Source organism: Rhynchophorus ferrugineus, unplaced genomic scaffold, assembly GCF_030347505.1.
Source record: "Rhynchophorus ferrugineus isolate W39M unplaced genomic scaffold, kcgeb_rfMv2 rfM2, whole genome shotgun sequence".
In the NCBI taxonomy this organism is placed as follows: Eukaryota; Metazoa; Arthropoda; class Insecta; order Coleoptera; family Curculionidae; genus Rhynchophorus; species Rhynchophorus ferrugineus.
Window position 1 is genome coordinate 33,632,758 of NW_027472581.1, and position 25,773 is coordinate 33,658,530.

The 25,773-nt window shown below is 32.2% G+C and overlaps 2 protein-coding genes and 1 pseudogene across 6 annotated transcripts in view; 2 read left to right on the forward strand and 1 right to left on the reverse strand.

Moving 5' to 3' along the window:
• Positions 1-25,773, forward strand: part of LOC143190643 (disks large 1 tumor suppressor protein) — a 676,624-nt gene that overhangs the window by 263,966 nt on the left and 386,885 nt on the right. The window lies entirely within an intron of this gene.
• On the reverse strand, positions 10,753-12,631 carry LOC143190646 (uncharacterized). The gene is made up of 3 exons (XM_076395138.1): positions 12,504-12,631; positions 11,724-12,219; positions 10,753-11,621 (listed from the first exon to the last, which is right to left on the reverse strand). Exons 1-3 carry the CDS (start codon positions 12,558-12,560, stop codon positions 10,756-10,758), a joined length of 1,419 nt encoding a protein of 472 aa, XP_076251253.1. The 5' UTR covers positions 12,561-12,631; the 3' UTR covers positions 10,753-10,755.
• On the forward strand, positions 14,141-19,886 carry LOC143191990 (uncharacterized; annotated as a pseudogene). Its single transcript, XR_013004686.1, has 7 exons — positions 14,141-14,195; positions 14,814-15,410; positions 18,067-18,154; positions 18,230-18,280; positions 18,328-18,435; positions 19,154-19,170; positions 19,344-19,886. The product of XR_013004686.1 is annotated as an uncharacterized LOC143191990 (transcript).

Here is a 25,773-nt window from a genome sequence, read left to right on the forward strand (position 1 = left end):
TCCAAGAACGGTCCATGAGAAATTGCCATTGTACGACGGTAATTACGCTGGTCCAGAGTGGATTTACTTACGGATCGTTGAACAGCGCCATATCTGGCTAGTAAATGATTATTTTCGGCCATTGTTTACAATATTATAAGAAAATGAAATGCCCAAGAACAACCAAGAAGAACAATGAAACACGCTTTGTTTTTTATTATTTCGGGTAACAATAATCTTATGTTAAATATCGCAATTATTATTAAAATAATTTTGTTGAATATTTATAAAACGCATTTAATAAGTAATACATATTCGTGTATAAACTAAATTAATAATGAACATAATTAGGCACTTTATTTTTTACAGCATAGAAATTATATTGAAGTAATGTATTTATAATCATTAAACAAAATTTTACTTCTCAAAACCTAGGTCTATAAAGTAAATAGCTATAATAATTGATTAAAGGTTCATAGAATAAATTGACATATAGATACATATCCTACTGCATTAATCGTTAAATATCTTAGTATTTATCAGTGGTTTAAAATATTTACCAAATTACTCTTAATAATTCATTATTTCTTCTATTTGTCCCATGTGTTGTATCTAGGCAAAATATGCATATAGTTTCACATTATGTACATATTTTCATTACTTTATTTGTGTATTGATATAATTTTTATCTTTTACACATATTTTTCACCTTAAATATATATTGAGAAACATTAATAAAATAAATAAAAAAAACTACGCTCATTTTATAAAGGAACTATTTATTAAACTACATTTTCAAGTAAAATTGCATCGTTCTTTACTAATTTATACCACTGTTCAATTTTTTAAAATAAAAGTCATATAAGTTATATTTTTTCCTACCAGTAAATTTATTTATTTAGCTTTTTATGTAATATTCTAGAATCTCACCACTACTGGTAACTCGCCTATAATTTGACTTCTATGACTTTCGTTAACCTACTGGTTTTTACTTGGGCTTGTGTTCCACATAAGGACTAAAAACTCACCAACAAATAAGAAATTCAATTAACGTATTAATGTATTTTTTACATTTAATATATAATGCCAATAAAATTTAAAGGAAAATGCCGGTTACTGGCGTGACTGGGATAATTTCCTTGTCGGATTTTACATTCTTGCCTAGGACAATCATAAATAATAAAAAATCACAAACATAAGTTTACGACCATGCCCCAATAAGATTCAAACACGCGACTATCGCAACAGTAGGGGGACCGTCCTGTAAAAATTAATTGATTTATATTTATGTAGCAACCTTCAGGCATGTCAAATTTTACATCGTGGAATAACGGTTTACAAAATAACCAGAAATATAATCCCGTATGTTATACACGGGCGGGATTCCAGTAGCGCCACTAACACGTCAATTGAAAAGTCCCCGGCCTACCATAGTAAATCACATTTTTTTGGCAAAATTAGTTTTTTTTTATTCAACATAATTCCCTTCACGGGTGATACACTGATTATAGCGACCCTCCAACTTTTCGATACCTTTTTTTGTAGTACAATTTGTCCTTTGCTTCAAAATAGGCCTCAGTTTCGGCGATCATCTCTTCATTCGACGAAAATTTCTTCCCAGCGAGCATTCTTTTAAGATCTGAGAATAGGAAATAGTCGCTGGTGGCCAGATCTGGAGAATACGGTCGATAAATAAGCAATTCGAAGCCCAATTCATGGATTTTTGCCATCGGTTTCACTGATTGTGAGAAGGTGCATTGTCTTGGTGAAGCAGCTTTTTATTTTTCTTCAAATGCGGCCGTTTTTCGGCGATTTCGTCCTTCAAACAGTTCAATAACGCTATGTAATAGTCCCTGTTGATGGTCCGTCCTTTTTCAAGGTAGTAAATGAAAATTATTCCATGCGCATCCCAAAATACAGACGCCCTAAACTTGGCAGCCGATTGTTGCATTTTCCCGCGCTTTGGATCGGGTTCATCGTGTGCTGTCCAGTCCTTTGGATCCATTTCTTTCACAATAACAAAGTTGCTTCACTCAAAATACTATAATTCACAAGCATCCGACAGCTGTCAAATTTGTATAGACATTGTTTGAGGCTTATGGCTAACTAAAAAACAAACGTATTTATTTCTAGTAGCGCCATCTATGTCTCAGTACACGATCACGAATATCCGGCAATTCCGAGACGTTTATCTGAGATATTACTGAACGGTACTTTCATTAATTCACTCACTAAACATAGTTCAGTTCAGATGTGCCATCATCGATTGCCCAAGTCTCGTCTCCAGGTAACACCGCTGCCAGCCTTCTGTTTTATCTATTTGTATTTTCCACATTTTATATTATTGCCAATAAATAACGGCCACACCATATAAACAACCACTGTTTTATTTCGACCTACCGCCATTCACCGAGCCATATAACATGCTCTAAATTTATATTATAAATCTGAAAAATTTGCTTGTATAAATAGATACACCTTGTTAACAGGGCACAGATGATTCTTGTTATTCTGGAATTTTTTAATTTATATTGCTCTGACTGCATTTTTCGGTATGTCGCTGCAAATTTACATCATAATTTATAATTCCATCCGTAGTTCATTTAGAGACAAAAGAAACGGCTTGCTTGATTTGGGTGTATTTTATGTTATTGAAATTTACTTATTTATAGAGCAGTATAGCCTTATAACGGAAAAACTTTAGACCTAAAAATTCTTCCTCCGTATAAGCTTAAATCGTGCCAATTTTCAAGCCCCTCGGTTCTCCCGTTTTCATCAAAAAGGGACGCAAAATTTTCATTAAGCCGATTAGTATGTGGTTAATTATTAGAAAAACTGGGTAAAAAATTAGATAATATAAATATATACTGAGTCTTATTTAACATTCTAGCCATGTGTAATTTTTAAATTTTATATTTTCGAACAAAGTGTAAATAATTCTGCTTATATTTAAAATATTCCATAATTAAAGATAAGCAAAGATTTCTTCTAAGTTTTAGTCTGTATGTGTTCAATATTTTCCTAATTTTTTTGATTATTATCTTCAATATCATGCAAAATTAATTTCTCTCTATATATTAGAAATTATTTTTATCCATTATAATTATTTCGAGGTCTTGAAGACCAATTTGCATGTTCAAATCTCCAAATTTATGCGTTGGTCAAATTTCTTCTCTTCAGTAGATCGATATTGGTACTAGCTCTGTGCTTTTTGTTGTAACTAGAGCTCCTCAATATTCAAGAAGCAAAAAGTCAGTAATCGTAGCAGTGGCGTTGTGGGCTATAGTTTATGTGCCAAAATGTAATTTAATTGTCCTAATATATAAACGTAATTGATCATTTACTATCCTAATTAATTGTGTTGTTACATTACATTACTTTGTTACACAAAATGTACATTACCAAAAAAGCTTCGTTAACAGTCAGATTTCCAGAAAAACAAAAAAAATCACGAACAGGTCACGATAGAACGATCTGCGACTGGAAAAATTGCATATCCGACCTTAAAAACAGCATCCGCATATTCACTGGTCGTGAAAAGCTTCACTGCACGCTCGAAAAAAGTTTGACCCGTTTTATTTTTTCAGTTACAGTCGAAGTTACAATAAAACAAATTATCCGGCTATGATATGGAAACGGAAACAAAACCGACTTTTCACTGTGCATGCCGGCTACAACAAAACGGCAAAACGAATTAAATCTCACTGGTGCACTTGTATTTTATCGGGCTTCGTTATTTGCCATCGCTAGCCGTTTCTTCTTTTGCTTTTGGTATATTTGGATCGTTAGTTGGATCCTTTGTATTTGGTCCTAATAAATAATATTAACTGTATATCTTATAATACTATGATCTTATTATAAGACCTTTATATTATTTTATTTTGGTTTGAATAGATTTTGATGATTATGAATGTTATTAATATTTCTATTCTATGTTATTATAAACTGGAAAAAGACTAAAACTCTATAGTTTTATATGAAGGCAATGAAGATGAAAGGGAGAGAATATTTACCAATATGATATTTTTTGAAATTCTACGTAAATCGTTATTACTAAGGAAAGAATTGAGCTTAATAAAAGAGTAAAAAGTGCCTATTGCTTCTAAACATCTCGATGTCTTTCTAAAACGGTTACCCATAATTCCCAGAATTAAAATTTAATTGTGACATGCGATGACAGATCTCATTAATTGATCTTCAGACAATATAAAGGAAAAGAAAAGGAAATTATGTAAAATATAGCATTGAATCAACATTATAAAAAATTTTGAACGGAAAAAATGTTTGTTAAAAAAAATTATATCAGGACAAGAATTAAAAATATTGTACTAAAACTGTTTTAACTCTTTTAAGAAGTCATAATTTCATCTTCATTGTCATCTTCCATAATATACATGCCGAGGTATAACTATTTAGCATAAGTAATATAAAAACAGTATTGTGTAATGTGTACTGAAGATTAATAAAACACTTATTGAATAGATACTAGATTATCTACTGAATGAGCAGTTTTGGTATAAATTAATAATTCCATTATATTCCAACGTATCCGTATAACTATGTTATTGCTAGTGTTGGGAACAATCGACTGAAATCGACTATCGACTGTTTAATAATTAACTACTTTTTACTCTCGACTGTTTCAGTCGCTATTTTTGGTTCGACTTTTTTTACTAGTGACTGTTTTCAGTCGACTGTTTTCAGCCGCTATTTTCGGTCCGACTGATTTTATTACTATTTACTATCGACTGTTTCAGTCGTTTACTTATAGTTACTATTTTCGGTTCTACTAGTTCATTCGACTGATTTTTAACAAGGTGGCTGCGTCGTATTAGGCGCGACCTTGAAAATAATGCGCCGAATTTATGCTTATACAGATTTATATGTAATATATGTGGTTTTATGTTTTTGTAGTTTGCTTGTGAATAACTATATATTGTAAATTAATATAGCAGCATTTTGAAACGCTAGTTTTCGAGGACAAAAAAATTAAATTGTAAATGATAAATAGTAAGATACTTTTGACTGGCATAATAGGTAATACTTTGGGCTGGTATAATAGGTAATATTTTTTTGATAAACTTTCACAATTTTTATCCAAGCGTTTGTTTGTCAAAACTTTTTTCCTAAAATCCTGAAAACCAAAATTAGGTTCCAACGGTTTCAGAAATGATATCGGTTCCAAAAGATTTGAAGAAATTTCTGCATTAGCAGTTGTTAAATGTCTTTTAAATTATTAACTTTCTTTCAAAAAAATGATTTTTCTTTTAAAATATTATTCTTTTACTAACGGTAAAGAGACGAATAAAATATATTAAATATTTGTAATAAATACATTTTCAGATAGGAAAACTCTAGTTTCATATAAAACAATTATTTTGATGGCTATTAAGAAGAGCACCACAGTTTTTATTTGTTGATGAATTGAAATTGAAATTGAAATATTGGCCACCGAGTTATCTGGTGAAAGATATCCCACAATGTCTTTAATTATACCCTTAATAAGAAGACTGCAACATTCTATAAAATCCAGGATTTTAACAAGTGAATAGGGGAAAAAATATAAAATTGTCTATTAGATATCATCAATAAAAGACTGATAATTTTAGAAATCAACACGATATGCGGGAAATCCACATTTTTAGATCCTAGATTTACAAAAGCAGGATTTGTTATTGTAAATAATGCTGAGGCGATACAAAAAGTTATCACAAATAAGTATCTTCTACTCTAACTCTAACTAAAAAATACAAATATAGTTCCACAACTCGAAGTTCAAGACACAACTACTTCAATACAACTACAAGAAAGTATTGATATCTGGAGATATTTTGATTAAAAAATGGCTAGAATAAAAGAAGTAATTACTGCAGCAACTTTACAAATTAAACAGTATTTGGAAATGCCATTTATTGGGCGTTTAGAAAACCCACTGGATTTTTTGGCAAGCCCATAAAATGACACTACCTGAATTATATCATTTGCTCATAAAATATTCTTCTATACCCGCAACATCTGTCCCCTCGGAACGAGTTTTTTTCGAAATCTGAGCAAAAATTAACGATCGAAGAAATCGCCTCAGGGGGAATAGTTGAACATGATAATATTCCTGAACAGTAATTTAAAAAATTTTCCGCTCAAAAATAAATGAAACTTTTATTTAAAAAGGGTCTGGCAGTTATTACACGATCATTTTTAAGTTCGTCATGGATTAAATTTTTCAATAATCAAATTAAGGTTTTATTTAAGTTGTATTGTACTATTTATATTCATTATACTATGTTATTTAAAAATAGCGATAAATATATTAAAACACGATAAAATATTTGTGATGTTATTAGTCCATTCCTTTTTACAAATCCACAGAACATTCAGTATAAAAGTAATGCAACTTCCTTTAAAATTATATTATTTATTTTCTATTATGTCAATAGAAATTAGTAATTTTTTTCCTTTTCTTTTTTAAAGTAAGCACATGAATGAATATATATACATCTCTATCTCGCTTGTACTACCCTTGGAAAATATATAAAAACATGTAAAATTAACTGCTCCAAGCAATTATCTCTGTCCTTTCCTATCTCACAATTTATACAGACAAGAATTCCAACATCGTCTCACATGACGAATGGAAAAAACAGTCGAACCGTCCTCTATTTTTTTGACTATCGACTGTTTCGACTGTTTTGCAATTATCGACTGTTTCGACTGTTTTCAGTCGATAGTTCTCAACGCTAGTTATTACATATATTTTAGATATAAATAAGTCAATATGTATGACAAGATATGTAGAAAATCGAGACAGCTAATGTCTGACCAATTACAATGAATATTTCCTTTATTTCTTGGACTATTGAGCTATTGTACTATAGTATACTATTGTAGACTGTCATTACTTGTTTGATTTTTAGTTTCACTAATATTTTTAAGAACTTGAGAGTCTCTGGAAATGACACAATTAAATACACATCAACATATCCGTAACTGAACTAATGTAAAATATAAAGAACAATTTAAGTCATACTTCGGTCTTAGTTTAAATATATTTAGTGGCAAATCTGATCTGAATTTAAAGGCCAATGTAACAAAACGAATACTATTTAGTATACATAACAACTAATGAAATGCAGCATTAGTGTTTGATTTATTGATAATGTTACAGTATTGACAACTGAGGAAAATGAACAATTAGACGAAATAAAATCTATAAACTGTGTTGAAAAGAATTAGTACATGGACATAATTTTATAAATAACTTTGTACACAAATACTTTCTCTTGTTCGGCTACGAATATTCAATTAGCATATTTATGAACCATACAACCTTGAATAAAGAAGTACCTGTGTCAGTGTATTAATAATTATCGTAATTTAATTAATAATTTGATTTTATAATAATTGTTTCCTTTTTACATTTTAGAATACATATAATAAATGTTTTATATATTTTATAGTTATATAAGACAAATATGGAAAATTTCATTAAAATATTTCTAATTAATAATATATCTAAGTAAATACTTGACAGAAGATATTATAATGAAGAGTTTATTATAGCATATTGTCGAATTTTGAACAAATACCTTTTATCGATATTCACTAATGTTCAGCAAGGACAAACTTCAGAAAATTTGCAGTCATTGTAATAAAAGCCTCTACAACAAAACTTACTAACAGTTGGTAAATATTCTTCTATGACTACTATTACCTTATTTAATTCTCACTGTCAGACGGATAGATAAAATTCAGGGAACCCTAATTGTGACAATCCATATTTTACGAACTACTTTGCACTTTACAAAAGTGCAAAGGATTACAATAACTATTTGTTATCCTATTGGTTTGGAGGAAATATAATAAAAATACATTTTGAATAATGCTGATACTAAAGTTCTAGAATCTAAAACACTTTCTAGTGTTTTCCTTTGCTTCATGATGGTAAAACTCATCTACAATAATGAAATGGAGAAAGAACATCCATTTCATCATTATTAACCAACTTCGAAAAAGGAGGAGGTTCTATGTTCGGCTATTTTTAATGTATGTTCGCCGTTTTCTTGGTCATTTGTGGACCAATTATTAGAATTAGTTTTTTATTCTAAAGAGTGTACTTGCGAGGTAGTCCCGTTGGAACCAAGTCAGGATCTGATGGAGGTAATGGGGTGAAATCGAGAGAAACGCTCAAATTTCAAAGGCATGTACAAAGTTTTCACATATTTTTTATCTAAAATAATCAGATATTTGGGTATAGTATTATCTCTGAGCTGATGTGGCGGAAAATCGGAAGTCGCTCAGTGCAAAAGCCATTAAGTTTGCTTTTTAAGCACTAACTATAACATGTAAGATCTCGTAGAAATATTGTACTTCTATGGTGTAATGGTTAAAGTACTTAGCTTCCAAACGGAGGTCGCGGATTCGATTCCTGGCGTGGAGAATAATTCTTTATTGTTCTAGTTTAGTTAAAACATAGATGCGATCCCGGGGTTCGCTAAAGAGTTTCTTATTTTCAATAAGTGTTTCTTTATTCCTATTTTTACTCATACACGCTGAAACTTTACTTGGCCTACTCATTGTAATATTAAATAAAATAATATATAATAAAATGTTTTTATAAAATACTAGCTGACCCGACAGACTTCGTCCTGTCAAAAAGATTTGTAATGTGGCAGTTTTTGTGCCTACGTATTTTAAAAAATTCTCCTGAACAGAACCATCACCCTGGTGATAGGGCGTTGTGAATAAAAAATAATTAAATAAAACATATATAAGGATTGAAAAGTAAGTAATCGCTTTATTGTTAATCATGTGAATCATAATTATTATTATTATTATCATTATATTGCTTTGTGGTATACGATGTTTTTTGTTTGATTACCTGGCGCATAGATAAACAAATCTGATGGTTTTCCAACACGGGAACAGGCAACATACAATTGACCATGTGAGAAACATGGGTTTTCTAGATTAATACCACAAACACTTAATGATTGCCCCTGGGACTTGTTTATAGTCATAGCAAAAGCAAGCCGTCAACATGTCTATAGGAAATTTGCCATTACCAATGTCAATGAGTTGTTTAGAGAATATGTTTCCAGATTGGTCATTTTGCAACTCGACACGCATATTCTTGCTTAAATGAAGTACTTTAACATGTTTCCACAAATTGGAGGACTTTAGACATGCATTGAGTTCATCAGCTGGCGTTGATCGTGGAATCACTGGCAATGTTTGACGAAAATCTCCTGCTAATAAAATCATTGCACCACCAAATCGGTTATTATTGCTACGTAGATCTTTTAAGGTTCTGTCTAAAGCCTCCAAAGATTTTTTATGTGCCATCGTGCATTCATCCCAAACAATCAATTTACATTGCTGCAAAACCTTTGCCATTGCAGAGTTCTTCGAAACGTTGCAGGTTGGAGTTTCATTGCTTTGCATATTTAATGGCAATTTTAGTGCTGAATGGGCTGTTCGACCACCTTCAAGCAAAGTTGCTGCGATTCCCGACGAAGCGAGTGCAAGTGCAATTTTATTTTGTGAGCGAATTGTTGCTAATATTAATGAAATAAAAAAAGTTTTTCCTGTACCACCAGGTGCATCTAAGAAATAAATCCCTCCAGTTTCGTCATTTGTTACTTTCATAAGAGTTTCAAATACATACTTCTGTTGTTCATTTAACAGTGGAAGATTTGTTTGAAGTAATTCTTTCAAAGCGTTGAGATCATACAGTCTTTCTCGATGCAACTCTTGGTTAAAAGCGTCATGCATTGGACGATTGGGCGCGGTCAGGCCTAATTGAATTAATAGTTTGTTTGACCTTATCAAGCACATGTCCTCAATTGAAATCAATGCTTCATTGTAAATTTCTTCACTGATTTGTATATTTGGATTTCCCATTCTATTCCGTATTTGATACAAAATATCATCACACATATAATCTTTGTACTTCATCCACAAATCAATTGGGTTTGATGGGAAGCATGTAGATATGATTATAGAAAACAATGTTCGTATTTGATGAGTGTGTGATGATATTACAGCATCATTGAGAGTTTGATCCCAATGAGCGTCATTTTCAAGCAATTGCAAACGTTGACAGGCTTCTCTGTAGGATCCACACAATTCACCATCAACAGTTCGTAACTGTTGGAATGATGTTGGGCCACGTACATTGACTAATAGCAGTCGTAAATAAAAACATTCATCATTGCTTGGATGTACTGAATAAATCCGGCCAATCGCATCGGTGGAATATACATCTGTATATCCTGGAACTGGTTTTCCTTGTTTCCGTCGTATAAATCTCCTTGAGGATTGATTCCAGGTATAATATTTTGGCATTTCAGAATATAGCAATGTTTGTGCGAAATCATCGTTTTGGCATGTCTCAAAAAAACTGGTTAATGTAGTAGATGGTGGCTGAGCAGCTCTTTGTACTGCGTTCTGTGCTGTAAAATACACTCTTTGTCCATTTTCTAAATGCCCAGCTAAGTGAACAACAGAAGGGTGTCTCTCATGAATAGGAAAAGAAAATATTCGCCAAATTGCTTCATTACTACTGACATAGCGGCCCATTTGGTATTGGGTAACTTCATCATTAGAATTCTCTGCACCAATTCCAATCACAGCCATATCACTCCCTTTGGTTACATATTTGCAAATGTATTTAATCGATTTCACTGAATGGCAAGATTCAACGTTGATGTGTGCTTTGAATGTCTTTGATAAAATGGGTGAATATGGAACAATCCAACGATTATCTATTTCAATATCTTGTTAATTTAATTTGACAATTGTTGATTTTCCATTGTCTGCTGTCGATCTGCGACGATACAATGGATAACCGTCATTACCAGTAATTGTTTCCGATATTAATGTCCGTGGATATCGTTTTGAACATTTACCATCCATCATACACGGTGAATTTTGATTAAGAGTTCCACAGGGACCATGTATCATGTTTTTGATAACTACCTCATGCAATCCAGGATCTACTTGTACATTAGGGATTTCAGCTGATATCACTGCATCAACTTCATTTGGCCTTATCTTTTCAACCAACCAAATCAAAATGTGTGCATGTGGCAATCCTCGTTTCTGCCACTCCACAGAATACATCCAGCAGCGTGTCTCACCAAACACATTATGTTTTACGATGAAATTCATTAAAGATTTCAACTTTTGTCTAAAGACTCTGGCTGTAATATCATGACGATCAATGGATGATTTCCCAGGTAATAACTCCTGCTTAATTTCTATCCATTGCGGATTGCATGTAAATGTGATGAACAAATCTGCTGTACCATAATGACGAACATACGACATGGCATCTTGAGCATATTCGTGCATATGCCGAGGGCTTCCGATGTATGTTGCTGGAAGAATAGTCATCCGACCGACATTCTGTGCATTTCCATCAGTATTAATCGCATCTCGAAGGTGAATATACTCTTCAGATCGGAGTTTGGTTTGATTCAACCTGATGAATGTTAATCTCTCCGTTTCAATTTTAACATACATGTCATCAACATATTTGTGATATAATCGCCGACATTTCAATATGTGATTATCTGCATTTTCCCGAATCATTAGGCGGTATGAATAATAGTTCATTGAACTGACTTTTTTGTTGGTTTCAGAACCTGTAAACAGATTTTGTTTTAATAACATTCAAATATAAAATTAAAATACATAATATAGTGACTGAGATATTATCGCCATAGCTAAACTAATATTTTAGTTACCTGTAATGGGATTTATCATTTTTATTGATAAATCGTAGCCATCTTCACCTTGCCAAAATATAATGGGATATTGCAGTGCATCATATGAGCGGTGTGTTTCCTTTATAGGTTGTAATTGAAAATTTCGACGATGTAAAACAATATCACGGGATTCCAAGTTTTCTCCAACTACAACGATAGCAACTTCATCAATAGTTGGTGCATTAAAACGTCTTGTATGTTGACCTGCAGATGTTTTATCAGCTCTGATTACAATTTTGTGATTATCGGATGGCATCAGATCCAGGGCAGTTTTAAACAATATAATCAATTGATTGTGTTGATGAAATAAAGTTTGTAATTGTTCTACAATAGACCTTTTTACTAAATTGTTATGTGCACAACGCAGATCAATTTCTTGTGGTGAATTGCCCATAAAATAAATTTGCAGGAATTTGTTGTCGCTATCTGACACTGGTAACAGTGAACCTGCTCTGTGATATATTTGCCCTTGTATCTGTAAATAAAAAAAATATTATGGTGTGGTATAAATTAATGGATTGTCAATGATCAAACTTAAATAATATTTGATCTTAAAAAGTATATATTTAGTTTTAACTAATATCTATCAAATATAAAATATAATAAAAGTGTCACTGAAACTGAATCACCATATAATATGATGACTAAGTGATATATTTCGTAATGATTAAGAAATTGAAGATTAGTAACACATCTTAACTTTGGTGACAGAAAATTTTGTTCGCTAAAATAATTATGAGTAACTGCTATAATACATACCTTGAAAGTTGGCATAAAATTTTCCCGAACTGCATTTGTTGCCCCAAATGAAGTCATTTGAAAGCAATTGTTATATTGTTGAATATGTGTCAAAAAGTGTATAGAATCTGTTCCTATTCCTGAAACCAATGAGTACAATGGTTCTGGTGGTGGATCCAATGGTATCAATTTCACTTTACCATTTGCGCAACACAATCCATTGGCATCGTTTTAGTATTTTAATGCCTTACAGTGTGAGCAAACCAAGTTCATAGAACCAATAACAACACATTGGTAGTTACTGTAGTCAATTGACACATCGTAACTGAAAGCAGCTGGATTCAAACTTGCGCGATTATTAGTTGAATGTCGCGCTCGCGCTTCACGCGTTTGTGATATCCGAATTCTTTCACGTTCATTTCCGTCGTCACGTTCTTGTGCAGTACGATTAGATCGGTAATTAGCTTGGTTTATAGCATTTCTGGTTCTTCTACCTAAATTGCTTCGTCTTATAGGAGGCATATCAAATATAAATTATTTTTTCACTAATCACGAACTAAACAAACACTAACTAACTAAACACTCTGCACAAAACACGATATACGAATTTGTTTCGTGTATCACTTGACAATTCATCTGTCATCTGTCAAAAGTCATCTGTAACAGACAACTTTTTTTTTTAAATTTGATATGACTTGAACTCAAATCCTTTTAAGCCGTACGAATTGTTTTATTTATTTAAAATTTGAATTAAATTTTAAACAAATAAAAAATTTTAAATAAATAAAACAATTCGTACGGATTAAAAGGATTTGAGTTCAAGTCATATCAAATTAAAAAAAAAAAAGTTGTCTGTTACAGATGACTTTTGACAGATGACAGATGAATTGTCAACTGATACACGAAACAAATTCAAACAAAAAGGGTTATTTTTAGGGTTTTTCCAGCAATAATTCTAATTTTTCTCGCCGTAAAAACCATCCCTGAACTTCAACGAACATTTTAAAAAAAGATTTGGCCAAATTGGTCCAGGCGTTGTTGAGTTATGCGCTTAGGAACATATTTTGCGATTCATTTTTATATATAAGATAAAAATCTTAAGTTTGAATTATTTTTTAATTTTTAGTGAGTTCCTTATTTATTTTCTGAAGTCGGTTCAATTTTTTTGTTTAAAATATTTTATAGATAACATAGTTTCAATCTTATCCAGATTTCAGTCGAACTGCAAATCACCGCAGGTATTTTTCTCTATTTTTTAAAAAATCGTACTTAAAACACCCGTACAAACAAACACAAACCGTAAAAATTTAAAAATAATGGGTCTGTAATAAAAAATATGAAGCTTATTGTGCATAGACTTCATGAAACTGATGGATACCTAAAAAATCACTTTAAAACAATGAATCGATTTAGAATAACAAAATAAAGCAAACGTAATAGCACAATCGTTTATCAAACACAAAACTACCAAATACGCAATTAAATATAGAAATCGGTGAATTCTTTATCTAAAAACTATAACGACGGCCTATTGTAATAGAGCATAAAATTTCGTATAATTTTTTACCGATATTATTATTCATATCATGCATCCCATTGGAAAGCGTCCAAGCCCGATTCAATCGGGTATAAAAACACTTGGTCATCGTAGTCGGGTTATCAGTCCATCTTTGTTGACTAAACTTAACTAAACGATTAAACATGGCTTTCAAGGTACGTAGAGTGATTCGCGAATAAAATTCATCGATAAATTAAGTTAGTGAAAACTAAACAGTGGATTATTTGGTGTTTCTACAACAGTGTGTCTCCCTCACGACGTCCAAGTTCACATTCATCCTAGTTCAAGTTGTGATTTAGCGACATTAATACATTTCAACTTACACCTGCAATCTTTTAAGTTATAAATGTTCTTATATAATATTTTAAAATATCTCATGGTGTCCCATCATCAAATAATATCAGCAGATTAATAAATCGTAGTTAAATATTAGTTTGATTTCGAATAATTGATTCTAGCTGATAATATCGCATATGGCTAGACGATTGCCAAAAATAAAATGTGATTTATTATAATATCTCAAATCCATTGGAAACCTAAGTTGGATTTCAGTAATTAATTAAGGCTTCAAAATTTTCAGCCAACGTAGCATCAGTAAAAATAATTTTAATACCAAATGAGAGTTCCGAAGAAAGCAAAATTTGTTAACGAACTTGTAACCTTTTTTTATTCTTCTAGTCGATTTATACTTGCATGATATAAGTATAATAACAATTTCTAAACTTTTTCAGTTTAAGGCAAACAAAAACAGTAACATTTTTGTTGTTTTATAGTTTGTTGTATTGGCCGCTTTTGTTGCCGTAGTCCGTGGTGGAGTACTACAAGCAGCACCAGCTGTTGTAGCAGCCCCTACGGTATTGGCCAAAGTATCTGACGCCACTTATGACCCCAACCCACAATACTCTTACGCTTACGATGTACAAGATGCCATTACTGGAGACAGCAAAAGCCAAATCGAAAGCAGAAACGGTGATATCGTACAAGGCCAATACAGCCTGGTCGATCCCGATGGCACCAGGAGAATCGTCGACTACATCGCTGATCCAATCAACGGATTCAACGCAGTCGTACGAAAAGCTCCTTTGGCTGTAGCTGCTCCAGTCGTTGCTAAAGCCGTAGCCGCCCCAGTAGCCGTAGCTGCTCCTGCTCCCGTGGCCGTAGCCGCTCCAGCCCCAGTTGTAGCTGCCAGAGCATTCCCGGCTCCAGCACCAGTCTTCGCAGCCCGTGCAGTTGCTGCTCCCGCCTTCGCCGCTCCAGCTCCAGTGTTTGCTTCTAGAGCAGTAGCCGCACCTCTTCTGGCCCAACCAGCTTACGCTAGAGCCGCTCCTTTCTTTGCGGCGCCATCACCATACGCCCCAGTAGCCGTTGTTTAAGAGAAGATGACTGATTTTACTTCCATAATTTGTACATAGTTTTTTTATATTATTCTTCGCATGTATATATATTTTCCTTGTTTTTTTCTACCTGATTTTTCCATGATATAATAAAATAGTACACAGAAATAATAGTAGTGTTGTATTACTAGTATCAACATGTCCCATCCGGGTCGTCGAAACATTTACACAATTGATTCTAATAAAGGAATCAAATAATTTCTCCTATCCGTGTCCGAATTTTCAATCGCTCGGTTTGGGGCAATAATGAAATGGCCACAGTCATTATTATTAAGTTTCTTAATATCGTCGATTGGCATTAACATGAGCGTCACGTCATAGTGGTTTAGAAAGTTAAATTGCGCCTTAAGAGCTCAACATAGAAACCACAAAAGTAGATCGCAGAAAATTGAGTAACAAAAATCAATAGGCCATAATTGTAGTCAAATATAAATCGGCTATAATAAGCTTACATGATTTTTAATTAATAACTTGCACACATATGACATTAATTGTTTATAAATAAAACAAACAAAACATTCGAAACTATTTTATATAATTGTTGAAAATTGGGTGTTTTTATTTATTTTTATTTTTATTTTCTTCTATTATTTATAGTAAAAATATTTCAATCATAATCATTCAAAAATCTTCGTAAACCTTTTAAAAAGTAAAAGCTTATTTGGAATGAAGTGTATTGTTATAATTTTAAGAAATAGTTATTATTAAAAGGAATAATAAGAAGTAAAGTAAGTAGTAAGACTAGTACTTGATGATACAGATTATAAAAATTTAAGTAATTACAATGTTACAGTTATGAGCTGCAAATTATGATATATTGTTTTGAGTAGAAATGTCATTTTAAAGTTTCTTTCTTATCAATTTTTAAGAATAAAGAACGAAACTTTAGCACTACATTTTCCTGTCTTTATAACACCATAGGATTCTCATGTCGCTGAATGATTGCTTGTTTCAATGGTTATATCACAGATATTGAAAGTTTGTTAGTCTTCTGGAACAGTTCATAAAAATATAGTGCATAGTTATCAGCATCATATACTTCTCGCGCTTTCTACAACATTGATCAATCGATGGTATTGCCAAACAAAACCTAAATTAAAAGAGGATTTAAAAGAAATTCAAAAATATACACTGATAGAAAACCGCTAAAATTTCGAATTAATAATTCATAACATATTAACAATTAATATTTCAACATAACCATGTTATTAACAAATATCTAATATTATGGCCAATAACACAAACTTATTAATTAATCAATTTGTTACAGAATGTAATTATTCCGTCAATAAAATGTAGTTATCACAGTTATATTAACGCTTATTAATCAAATCAAGCACCCAATTGTAAAACAATTTAAAGTTTTTTTTCTTGGTTGATGCTACAGTACTCATTTATTCGGTTTTTAAAAAAGTTCATATCCTTTATGATTTACCTTATAAATGTTTCTGCATTTAAAGCAAATTTCTAAAGGCATTGAAAAAGAATTATCAAGAAGATGTCATCTTATTTACCTGGCAAGTCATGTTGCCGACTACTATCGACTCATAGTTCATCGTTTAGTTTTCATTGTCACTTTTCATTACATACTATCAGTTGTAAAATAATCTTGACCATGTTATGACATATAATCACTACAGTGTCAACATTTACTCAATAAATGTATTTGTAAATATGCAATTTCTCTAAAAATTAATTCACTGTTTATATTTGTGTCAATTGTTGTTAATTGTCACCAGACAGTCGAAATTATGTTAAAATGCAAATTTGTGTAGTTTCTTTGATTCCGTAACGAACAGTTTACTCAGACAATATGCATTTATTCAATGTTGGTATTTGTAACTTTTTTACATGAAACGTGAGTAAAAATAATAATTTTTCTAAACTTTCTACTGCATTTTTTTGTAGTGGTTCTCAAGGTTTCATTAAAACCCGCAACAAACTTAAAAAACCTTTAATTAATAGATACTTTCTTTACGATATGAGATGATACAAAAAAAGATCAAAATGATCGGTGGAGCTATAATGTCAAGTTCAACATTGTAACTATCCCATAAGAAGTTGTTGACAGAATATCGATTACAGTTAATATCCCAAACTATTCTAATTCTATTAACAACGTAGGTAATTTTACTAACAACATACTCTTTCAATCCGAGATTTCAGCATTTTCATAATTTTAATATATACTTACGTAATGTAATATGTTCTATATAATATTCTACCTCTCAATTTACTTACATCGTATATTTTATTCTCATACATCTCCATTCCAATTTCCAGACCAAGTCTCATCGTCTCTAATTTTTGTCCCTTCTGGTTCTTAAATATTAAGCATTAGGATAAAACCAAACACTGATAGAAATCTGATTTTGAAAACTGCTCAATTTTATGGTATGCCTAAATATTCACATAAAGTAAAACTAATATTCTTAGTGCTGTTAAAATAATTTTAATTTTGTAAAGAAACTGACACTTTGTAAAATACGGACTTTTGTCTCATCTGGTTTACTGGTTATCCGGTTATTTATTATTAAAATTACGTATCCCAAATATTATCCGTCTGGAATTCTTAGCCTGGAAACCTTAGTCGACAGAAAAAGTTCCGCTATCAGTTCTCCCGTTTCTTCAGGAAGAATACGGTCCATTCTTCCTGAAGAAACGTTTGGAGAGAATTAATGACCACCGGGCATACAGTTTGGGTAATATATGTCAACAAAGTAAGTGGTGGGAAAATGTAGAAAGAACTTGGAGATTATAAGTACATGAATAAAAGAACATCCACAATGCTTTAGAGAACACAGCTCAATCAGCTCAGGTTAAACACTGGATGGATACTAGCCAAGGCTATTTTGAGAAAAAACCTCTAGAGAATTTTGAATTTTACACCCAGATAGGCTCAACAAAGACAAGAACTATAAGCGGATAATTCAGCGTCGACAGACATTTAACAAAATAAACTTGATCAATAAACGTGCCTCTATACCAGTAACATGTTTCGGTATGTTCGAAGGAATTATGACAGCTATATTTGAGGCAAAAATTACGAAAAGACACTACACCTCTATAAAGATACTATAGATAGATAGCAATAAACTATTAGACAGGACCAAAGGATGTACAATAAAATTATACGAGCTAAGGTATGTTCCTATTAATTTTATCAATAAGAGGCTAAATAACCCGCTAATCTTGTCAATGATTGGTACTATCGTACAATGATCGAAGGAGCATGTCAAAAATAAATTAGCCAAACTCAAATTAAAATATAAACCACTATGTTGGCATCTTGAGAGAAAATCCAAAATTCCAATTCACAAAAAGATACTGATCTACAATTACAATACATAAATTAAGTAATACTAAATATGTCAATAAAGTAAAACTAACTACATAATTTCCCTAATTGGAGCACATGAACAAATTAATGGTAAATATACGACCACAGGGCACATTCGATCATTAATTATATTATTTTAATTAATAATATTTAATTATATTTGCTCTGTATAAAGTGTGTTAATACTATTGCAGCTAATATAGACCACACACATAATGTTAATAAAATTTGAATTAGGTAGTGGTGCACATTTTTGGAAAGAACATCGGTATTAGTATTCTTACAGCATAATGGTTGCAAGACGTTACATATATATAAACCTGCGGACAGAACTAATATTAACGTCAGTTTCTTTGCAACTACTATTCACCAAACAATTAAACAATGGCAGCAAAGGTTTGTATAAAATAAAGTTCGATCGGTTTGAATTAAATATATAGTGCAGTGTCAACAAAGTGCATAAATACGTTGGATATTTGCAGTGTTTCTTATTAACGTTATCTAATTTATATATACAATTTTGCACAGTTTTTGTTATAATTTAACTTACCGGTACTGCTTGTTTTTAGTTCATCGTATTGGCAGCTCTTGTAGCTTTCGTCCGGGGTGGAGTGATACCCAGCGCCGCTGTGGTAGCAGCCCCACCGGTTCTTGCAAAAGTATCTGACGCTACCTATGACCCACTTCCCCAGTACTCCTTCGGTTATGACGTGCAGGACGCCCTCACTGGAGACAGCAAAAGCCAGGTTGAAAGCAGAAATGGAGACATTGTTCAAGGTCAATACAGTTTAGTCGATCCTGATGGTACCAGGAGAATCGTCGACTACATTGCCGACCCAATCAACGGGTTCAACGCCGTTGTCCGTAAAGCTCCTTTGGCTGTAGCTGCCCCCGTCGTAGCTAGAGCCGTAGCCGCTCCTTTCGCCGCTGCTCCAGTAGTTGCTGCCAGGGCTGTAGCTGCTCCATATGCCGTTCTTTAAACAATGATTCTTGTGTCTCACAATATCTTGATTGAAATAATTTATATTAAATTGTTTATTTTTACAATAAAAAAATACATGCAGTGTACTTTTGTATTATTATTATCCTTCAACTAGTTTTAACAAACCAACCAAACTAAAAGTTCAAATGCTATCATTTTAAACCCTTACACCTTAAAGAATGATATAAACGGTTTTGTAAAACCAAGTTTATGGTGCGATATATATCCAGGATATATTCACTGTTTCCATAATACTATCTAACTTTTTTAAACTAATCATTTAAAACTATTTTATTTACAATATATTAAGTTATTTCAATAATCAACTGATTTACTTGGACCTGATATGGGTACTTCAAATTTCAGAACACCATTTAATGATAGGTAGTTTTCTTGGAACAAATGTCATAACACTTATTAACTAACTCCAATAATTATATGTTATTTTTAATTAACAAGACAAATCACAATATATAATGTATTAAATAATGTAATAATATATAAAGTCACTGCAATTCTTAGTTTTCTATATTACTGCTACTAGTTTGTTATGTTATTTTAACGTGTGCATATATGTGTGTGAAATATACAGCCATCAATAAAATTATAAATTTATTTTTTTATTTATCTCTTAACGATATAGGATATTACAAGTCTATGTATAAAACAATTTCAACGGAATTAATTTATTATTTAATATTATAATTACTTAATATTATAACAGGTTACACCAAAAAATAATTGCTATAGCCAATGAAAATGTGTTTTCTATTAATTATAGAATATTTCATGAACGTATGTATGCATAGGGGATTTAGCTCGTCAATCTGTTAGGTTTTTTTTATAACTGAACCTACGGCTTAACATTCAAACCATGGTGTTAGGAATTTAAACTTACGATTGGCAAGTAACCCACTTCTTACCCAGATTGATTACTAACGTCATTGAAATGGTTGCGTATTACCGGATTTTGCCTATGAAGCATCACCAACATAAAATACAACCATATCCTCGTGAGAGGAAGAACGTCCTGTCTCTTTGATCACAGGGGCTAGTGCTTCAAACCAAGTTCATAAATAAATATAGTTTCTTCCATGATGAAAATTACTATAGTTTAGTGCATTATCATTATCTGTTTACATTTTTAGTTTATTCATGTAAATCTTTTATAAGAATTTAGGCGCGGTTCTTTGGAAAACTACCGACCTATTAAATTCCTTTTATCCAACCGCCTCCACATTGTCGTCTCCGAAACCTTTAGATCCTCGTCATTTATTATTTTATTACGTATTACATTATTACATTACATGTTATTTTGTTCGTCTCCCATATTTAATATGTGTATACATATTTAAGGATACGGATTGAGGTTAACTAACATAACAAAACAAGATGTAAGAATCTATTATATTCAGCCACAATCTGCCGCTAAATAAATGTTATTTCACTTAAAACTAATGATATATTTATGACAGAATTCAATTCTACAAGAAACCAATTTAAAAAAATGAAGAAAATACTTATCGAATGTCTTTTTAACACCTACTCGAATAAAAGAGTCGCAAAGCTAACATCTAAGATACCCACATTGCCTGCAAACTCTACAGTAGTGAAGTTCTTACTACGACTAGCGTATTGCTGACAAACACTGCTATATTCCTAGATGATAGTGCACCTATATACATAGCCAAAAAGGTTCTGTTCTGTTCTGTTGAGAAGCATCAAAAATGTTAAGAAACATTTTCCCTAACAAGCATAATAGCCAGACCTCAATACAATAGACCGAATACAATAGAAGATGTGGATTTTTAGAATAGAGATTGAGGGGTAGATTTCCATTTCCAACATTCAGAACTTTGCATCCTAAACTATACAGACACTCTCTCTAAACTATTTCCCAATAATAAATGCAAATAGTAGCATGAACACCTTATTACAGTAGGTGGTTAAACTATGAGAAACAATAATGAGATTATTTCATTTTCTAGTTTAATTGGATTTCTGTAACATCTATTGGAATCATGAAAACTACAAAACAGTTTCTTCTTCGTTTTTATAATTTTCATATTGCCCTTTCTACAATATATTAGCCTTTGGCTGGGATAACAGAATACATCATGACACTAACCGAGTATTACACCCTCTTTACAAGGCACTCGGCATGAAATTTTTAACCTGGAAGACAGAAGAACTTTTGTCAAAATTTGGAAGGTTGATTTGTCGAAAAAGCAGACCTGTGAATCAATAGAATTAATACTAGAAAATCGTTATTGACAAATTGAATTTTTCAAAAATTTATATTTGCTCGACTAAAGTCTGCAACAGTCATATTTCGATATTGACTAGCGAATTGGAGTGGTTTCTTTTTAATGCCGTCGGTTAGGCGCGGTTCTTTGGAAAACCACCGTCCTATTAAATTCCTTTTATCCAACCGCCTCCACATTGTCGTCTCCGAAACCTTTAGATCCTCGTCATTTATTATTTTATTACGTATTACATTATTACATTACATGTTATTTTGTTCGTCTCCTATATTTAATGTGTATAAATTTTTAAGGATACGGATTGAGGTTAACTAACATAACAAAACAAGATGTAAGAAACTATTATATCCAGCCACAATCCGCCGCTAAATAAATGTTATTTCACTTAAAACTAATGATATATTTATGACAGAATTTAATTCTACAAGAAACCAATTTAAAAAAATGAAGAAAATACTTATCGAATGTCTTTTTAACACCTACTCGAATAAAAGAGTCGCAAAGCTAACATCTAAGATACCCACATTGCCACAAATCGTTAAGTTTCTTATAACTTCGAAACAAATGTACTATACTTTACAGAAATATATTTCTATCAAAAGCCAAGAATCGGACCGCAAATCCCGAAGTCCATAAAGAGAAATAAAACTTTCGTTTGCTATGTGGGTTCGATATTTTCGTGGATATCCAGCGGTGAGAGTTTGAAAACTGTAAATAAACCCGTAAAAAATATATTTTTGCGGAGACAAATAAACCGTGAGCTCACGGATCAATGCCTATACCTTCGGGATACGCCGACCAAAAAAAAAAAAAGAAAGCAAATATTTGATGGAGAAACACCAAAAACGAGGATTAAAAGCATATATTCCATCAAAGAGTAAACCGAGAATGGTATCTACATTTCAAACGGTACGATATTGATCAGATTACATAATAAGTAAAAAATGTTCCAAGGCTTTAGAGTCCTTGATAAAAATATAATAAATATTATTTCTGTTAATAAAGAGGCTCCAGACTACGATGTAAAGTTATTACAGGTTCGTATTTATGTTTTTATGTGTGATATAACAGCAATTTTATTATCTATGACCTTTTTTCGCATAAATAAACAGACTACAGCAAGCACCGGGTAGTTCGTTCAGGGCGCGCTATACATACTCTAATCTATTTATCTACTAAACTAATTTAAATCCCATTTTGTGGTTTTTGTAGTAATTTTTGTTGAGTTTTATTATAGCAAAAAAAAATAAAATGGAATTGTCGAATCGCATTTTAATTTTGCATTTACTTTTTATTACTTATTATACAATCTAGTAAATTGACACTAATAAGCTATCCCTTCTTATCCTAATTTACTGCTATTTTAAAATTACAAGGTACTTATTCTATGATAGACACTATTACATCTTTAGATGTAAAGACACCTTTATTATTTTTGGTTTATTCGTCGATAGGTAATATTTCTTTCTTCTATGCTAAAAGTAGTTCAGATGCTCTCGACGTAATTAGATCTAAAGGTTGACATGTAAAAGAAGTTAGGTTAAGAGAGAGAATTCAGAATTGTAGTAAAGCAACAAGTAGTGTGTATAAAATATGTTTTTTTACTCTTTGTGATTCCACAATCTGCTCTATAGGCAATAAGTATTTTTTATGTCTATATTATATTTACATGGCATACAGAAAATCACTTCATTAAGCGATCTTCTGTATAAAATATTATCTTAAATAATTATTCTTATTCTAAAGCCTACATATGCCCAGTAATCAGATCAGGTGGTGTTAAACGTTTTGTTAAACTGATTAGCGAGTACATTAGGATGTACTGACACTCTTTCGAAGTACTTCACACAAATACGTTGAATTACACTCGTTCTAGGTTCTAGAGGAATATCACGTTGTATCACTTTATTTGAAATATAGTACGAAGCATCAACAATGCCACGCAGTACTTTATTTTGGAACCGTTGAATGATGGATATATTAGATTTGCTAGCGGTACCCCATAGTTGGATTCCATATGACCAAATGGGCTTGAGTATAGACTCATACAGCAACACCTTCTTATCTAATGATAAGTGAGATTTGCACCCATTGAGCCAATACATTTGGTATAATATCAGTTGAAGTTGTTTTCATTTAGAGAGTATGTGCTTCTTCCAGGTTAGGCGACGATCTAAGTGCATACCAAAATATTTAACTTGCTCTGCTTGGGGGAGTTGACGATGATTGATATTCACTGGTGGACATGTTCTTCTACGCAGGGTAAACATTACATGTGTGGATTTTGTTTCATTGACTTTAGTGCGCCATGTCTTCAACCCTAATTGTATTTGATCCGGATAGGTTTGCAGGTTTATTGATGCTGTGACTGGATCTTCATGGGATGCCAAGATTGCTGTGTCGTCTGCGTATGTTGTCACAGTAGTTATTTTTGTGGTGGGCAGATCGGCCGTATACAGATGATACAGTACTGGACCCAGTACACTACCTTGGGTAACTCCTGAATATATGGGAGTTAATTCGGTATGTTCATCGCCTTGATTTACAATAAAATGTCTATCAGTGAGAATTTTCTTTAGTTTAACCTGCAAGCCCGTATGCCATACTTTGTCAAGAGCCTGAGATATATCTAGAAAAGCAGCCGAACAATATCTTTTGGCATTTAGGTCAGTGTTTATTTTGTTTACAAGTCTGAGCACTTGTTCTATAGTTCCATGCTTATTGCGAAACCCAAACTGATGTTCTGGAATAATTTTTCTTTTTTCTATTATATAATTTAGTTTCTTGTTGTATAGTTTCTTGAAAACTTTCGAGATTATCGGTAAAATACTTATAGACCGATAGGAGGTCACATCTTCTGGTATTTTTCCTGGTTCAAGAATCATTACTATTTTAGCTAGTTTCCAGATGCTAGGGATTGTTAATAGTTTTAATAGGTGGGTTATTCTGCTGGGGTCTCATAAGTTTTCTTGTTCCTTTCCATAACGAATAGTCTGTAGCCTCAGTTGGTGTCAAATTCTCTAGGTATTCTTGAACGCCTTGGTGTTGTTCATTTTGAATTAGCTCTTTCAGCTCTTTTATTGCCCTATTAAATTTTCTTTTATTCTCTTCAGTCATTTGCTGTTGCTAATTCCATCGTAACATTCTTTTTTCTGCTATATTTTTCTGTATTGTTTATGATATATGTGTACTTGAAAATGTTTCATTGTTAGGAGTCGCGGAATATGCTGCCTCCTGTATATTTTTTGTAATGTTTATTGCTACCATTTCTATGTCAATTTCAGTTTGTAGCGGTAAGTTTAGAGAGATGTTTCGGTCTAAGATTTCTCTAAATGAGGACCAGTTAGTTCTATTATTGCACAGACAAGGGGGTTTATGTCTGATGGTAATTTTTGAAAAAAGCGTTACTATTATTGGTGAATGATCAGAAGACAGGTCAAAACATGATTCTGCATGACACTTTTTTGTATCAATATTTTTTGTAATAAAGAAATCTATAGTATCTGGCTTTTTATTTCTCTCTGAAGGCCAATATGTTGGTTCACCAGGAGAGATATGTTGTAAATTATCTGTCTTTATTGCTTTGGGTAGTTCTCTACCTTTTGAGGTTATTATATGATTGCCTCATGGTTTGTTAGATAATACATACAAAAAAAAAAGATCACTATTGATGGTCTTGATCCATGTCATTTTCCATGAGCTGCTCGGTGCGTGATTCATCAGAAAAGTCGATTTCGCGAAGTCTGCAAGAAT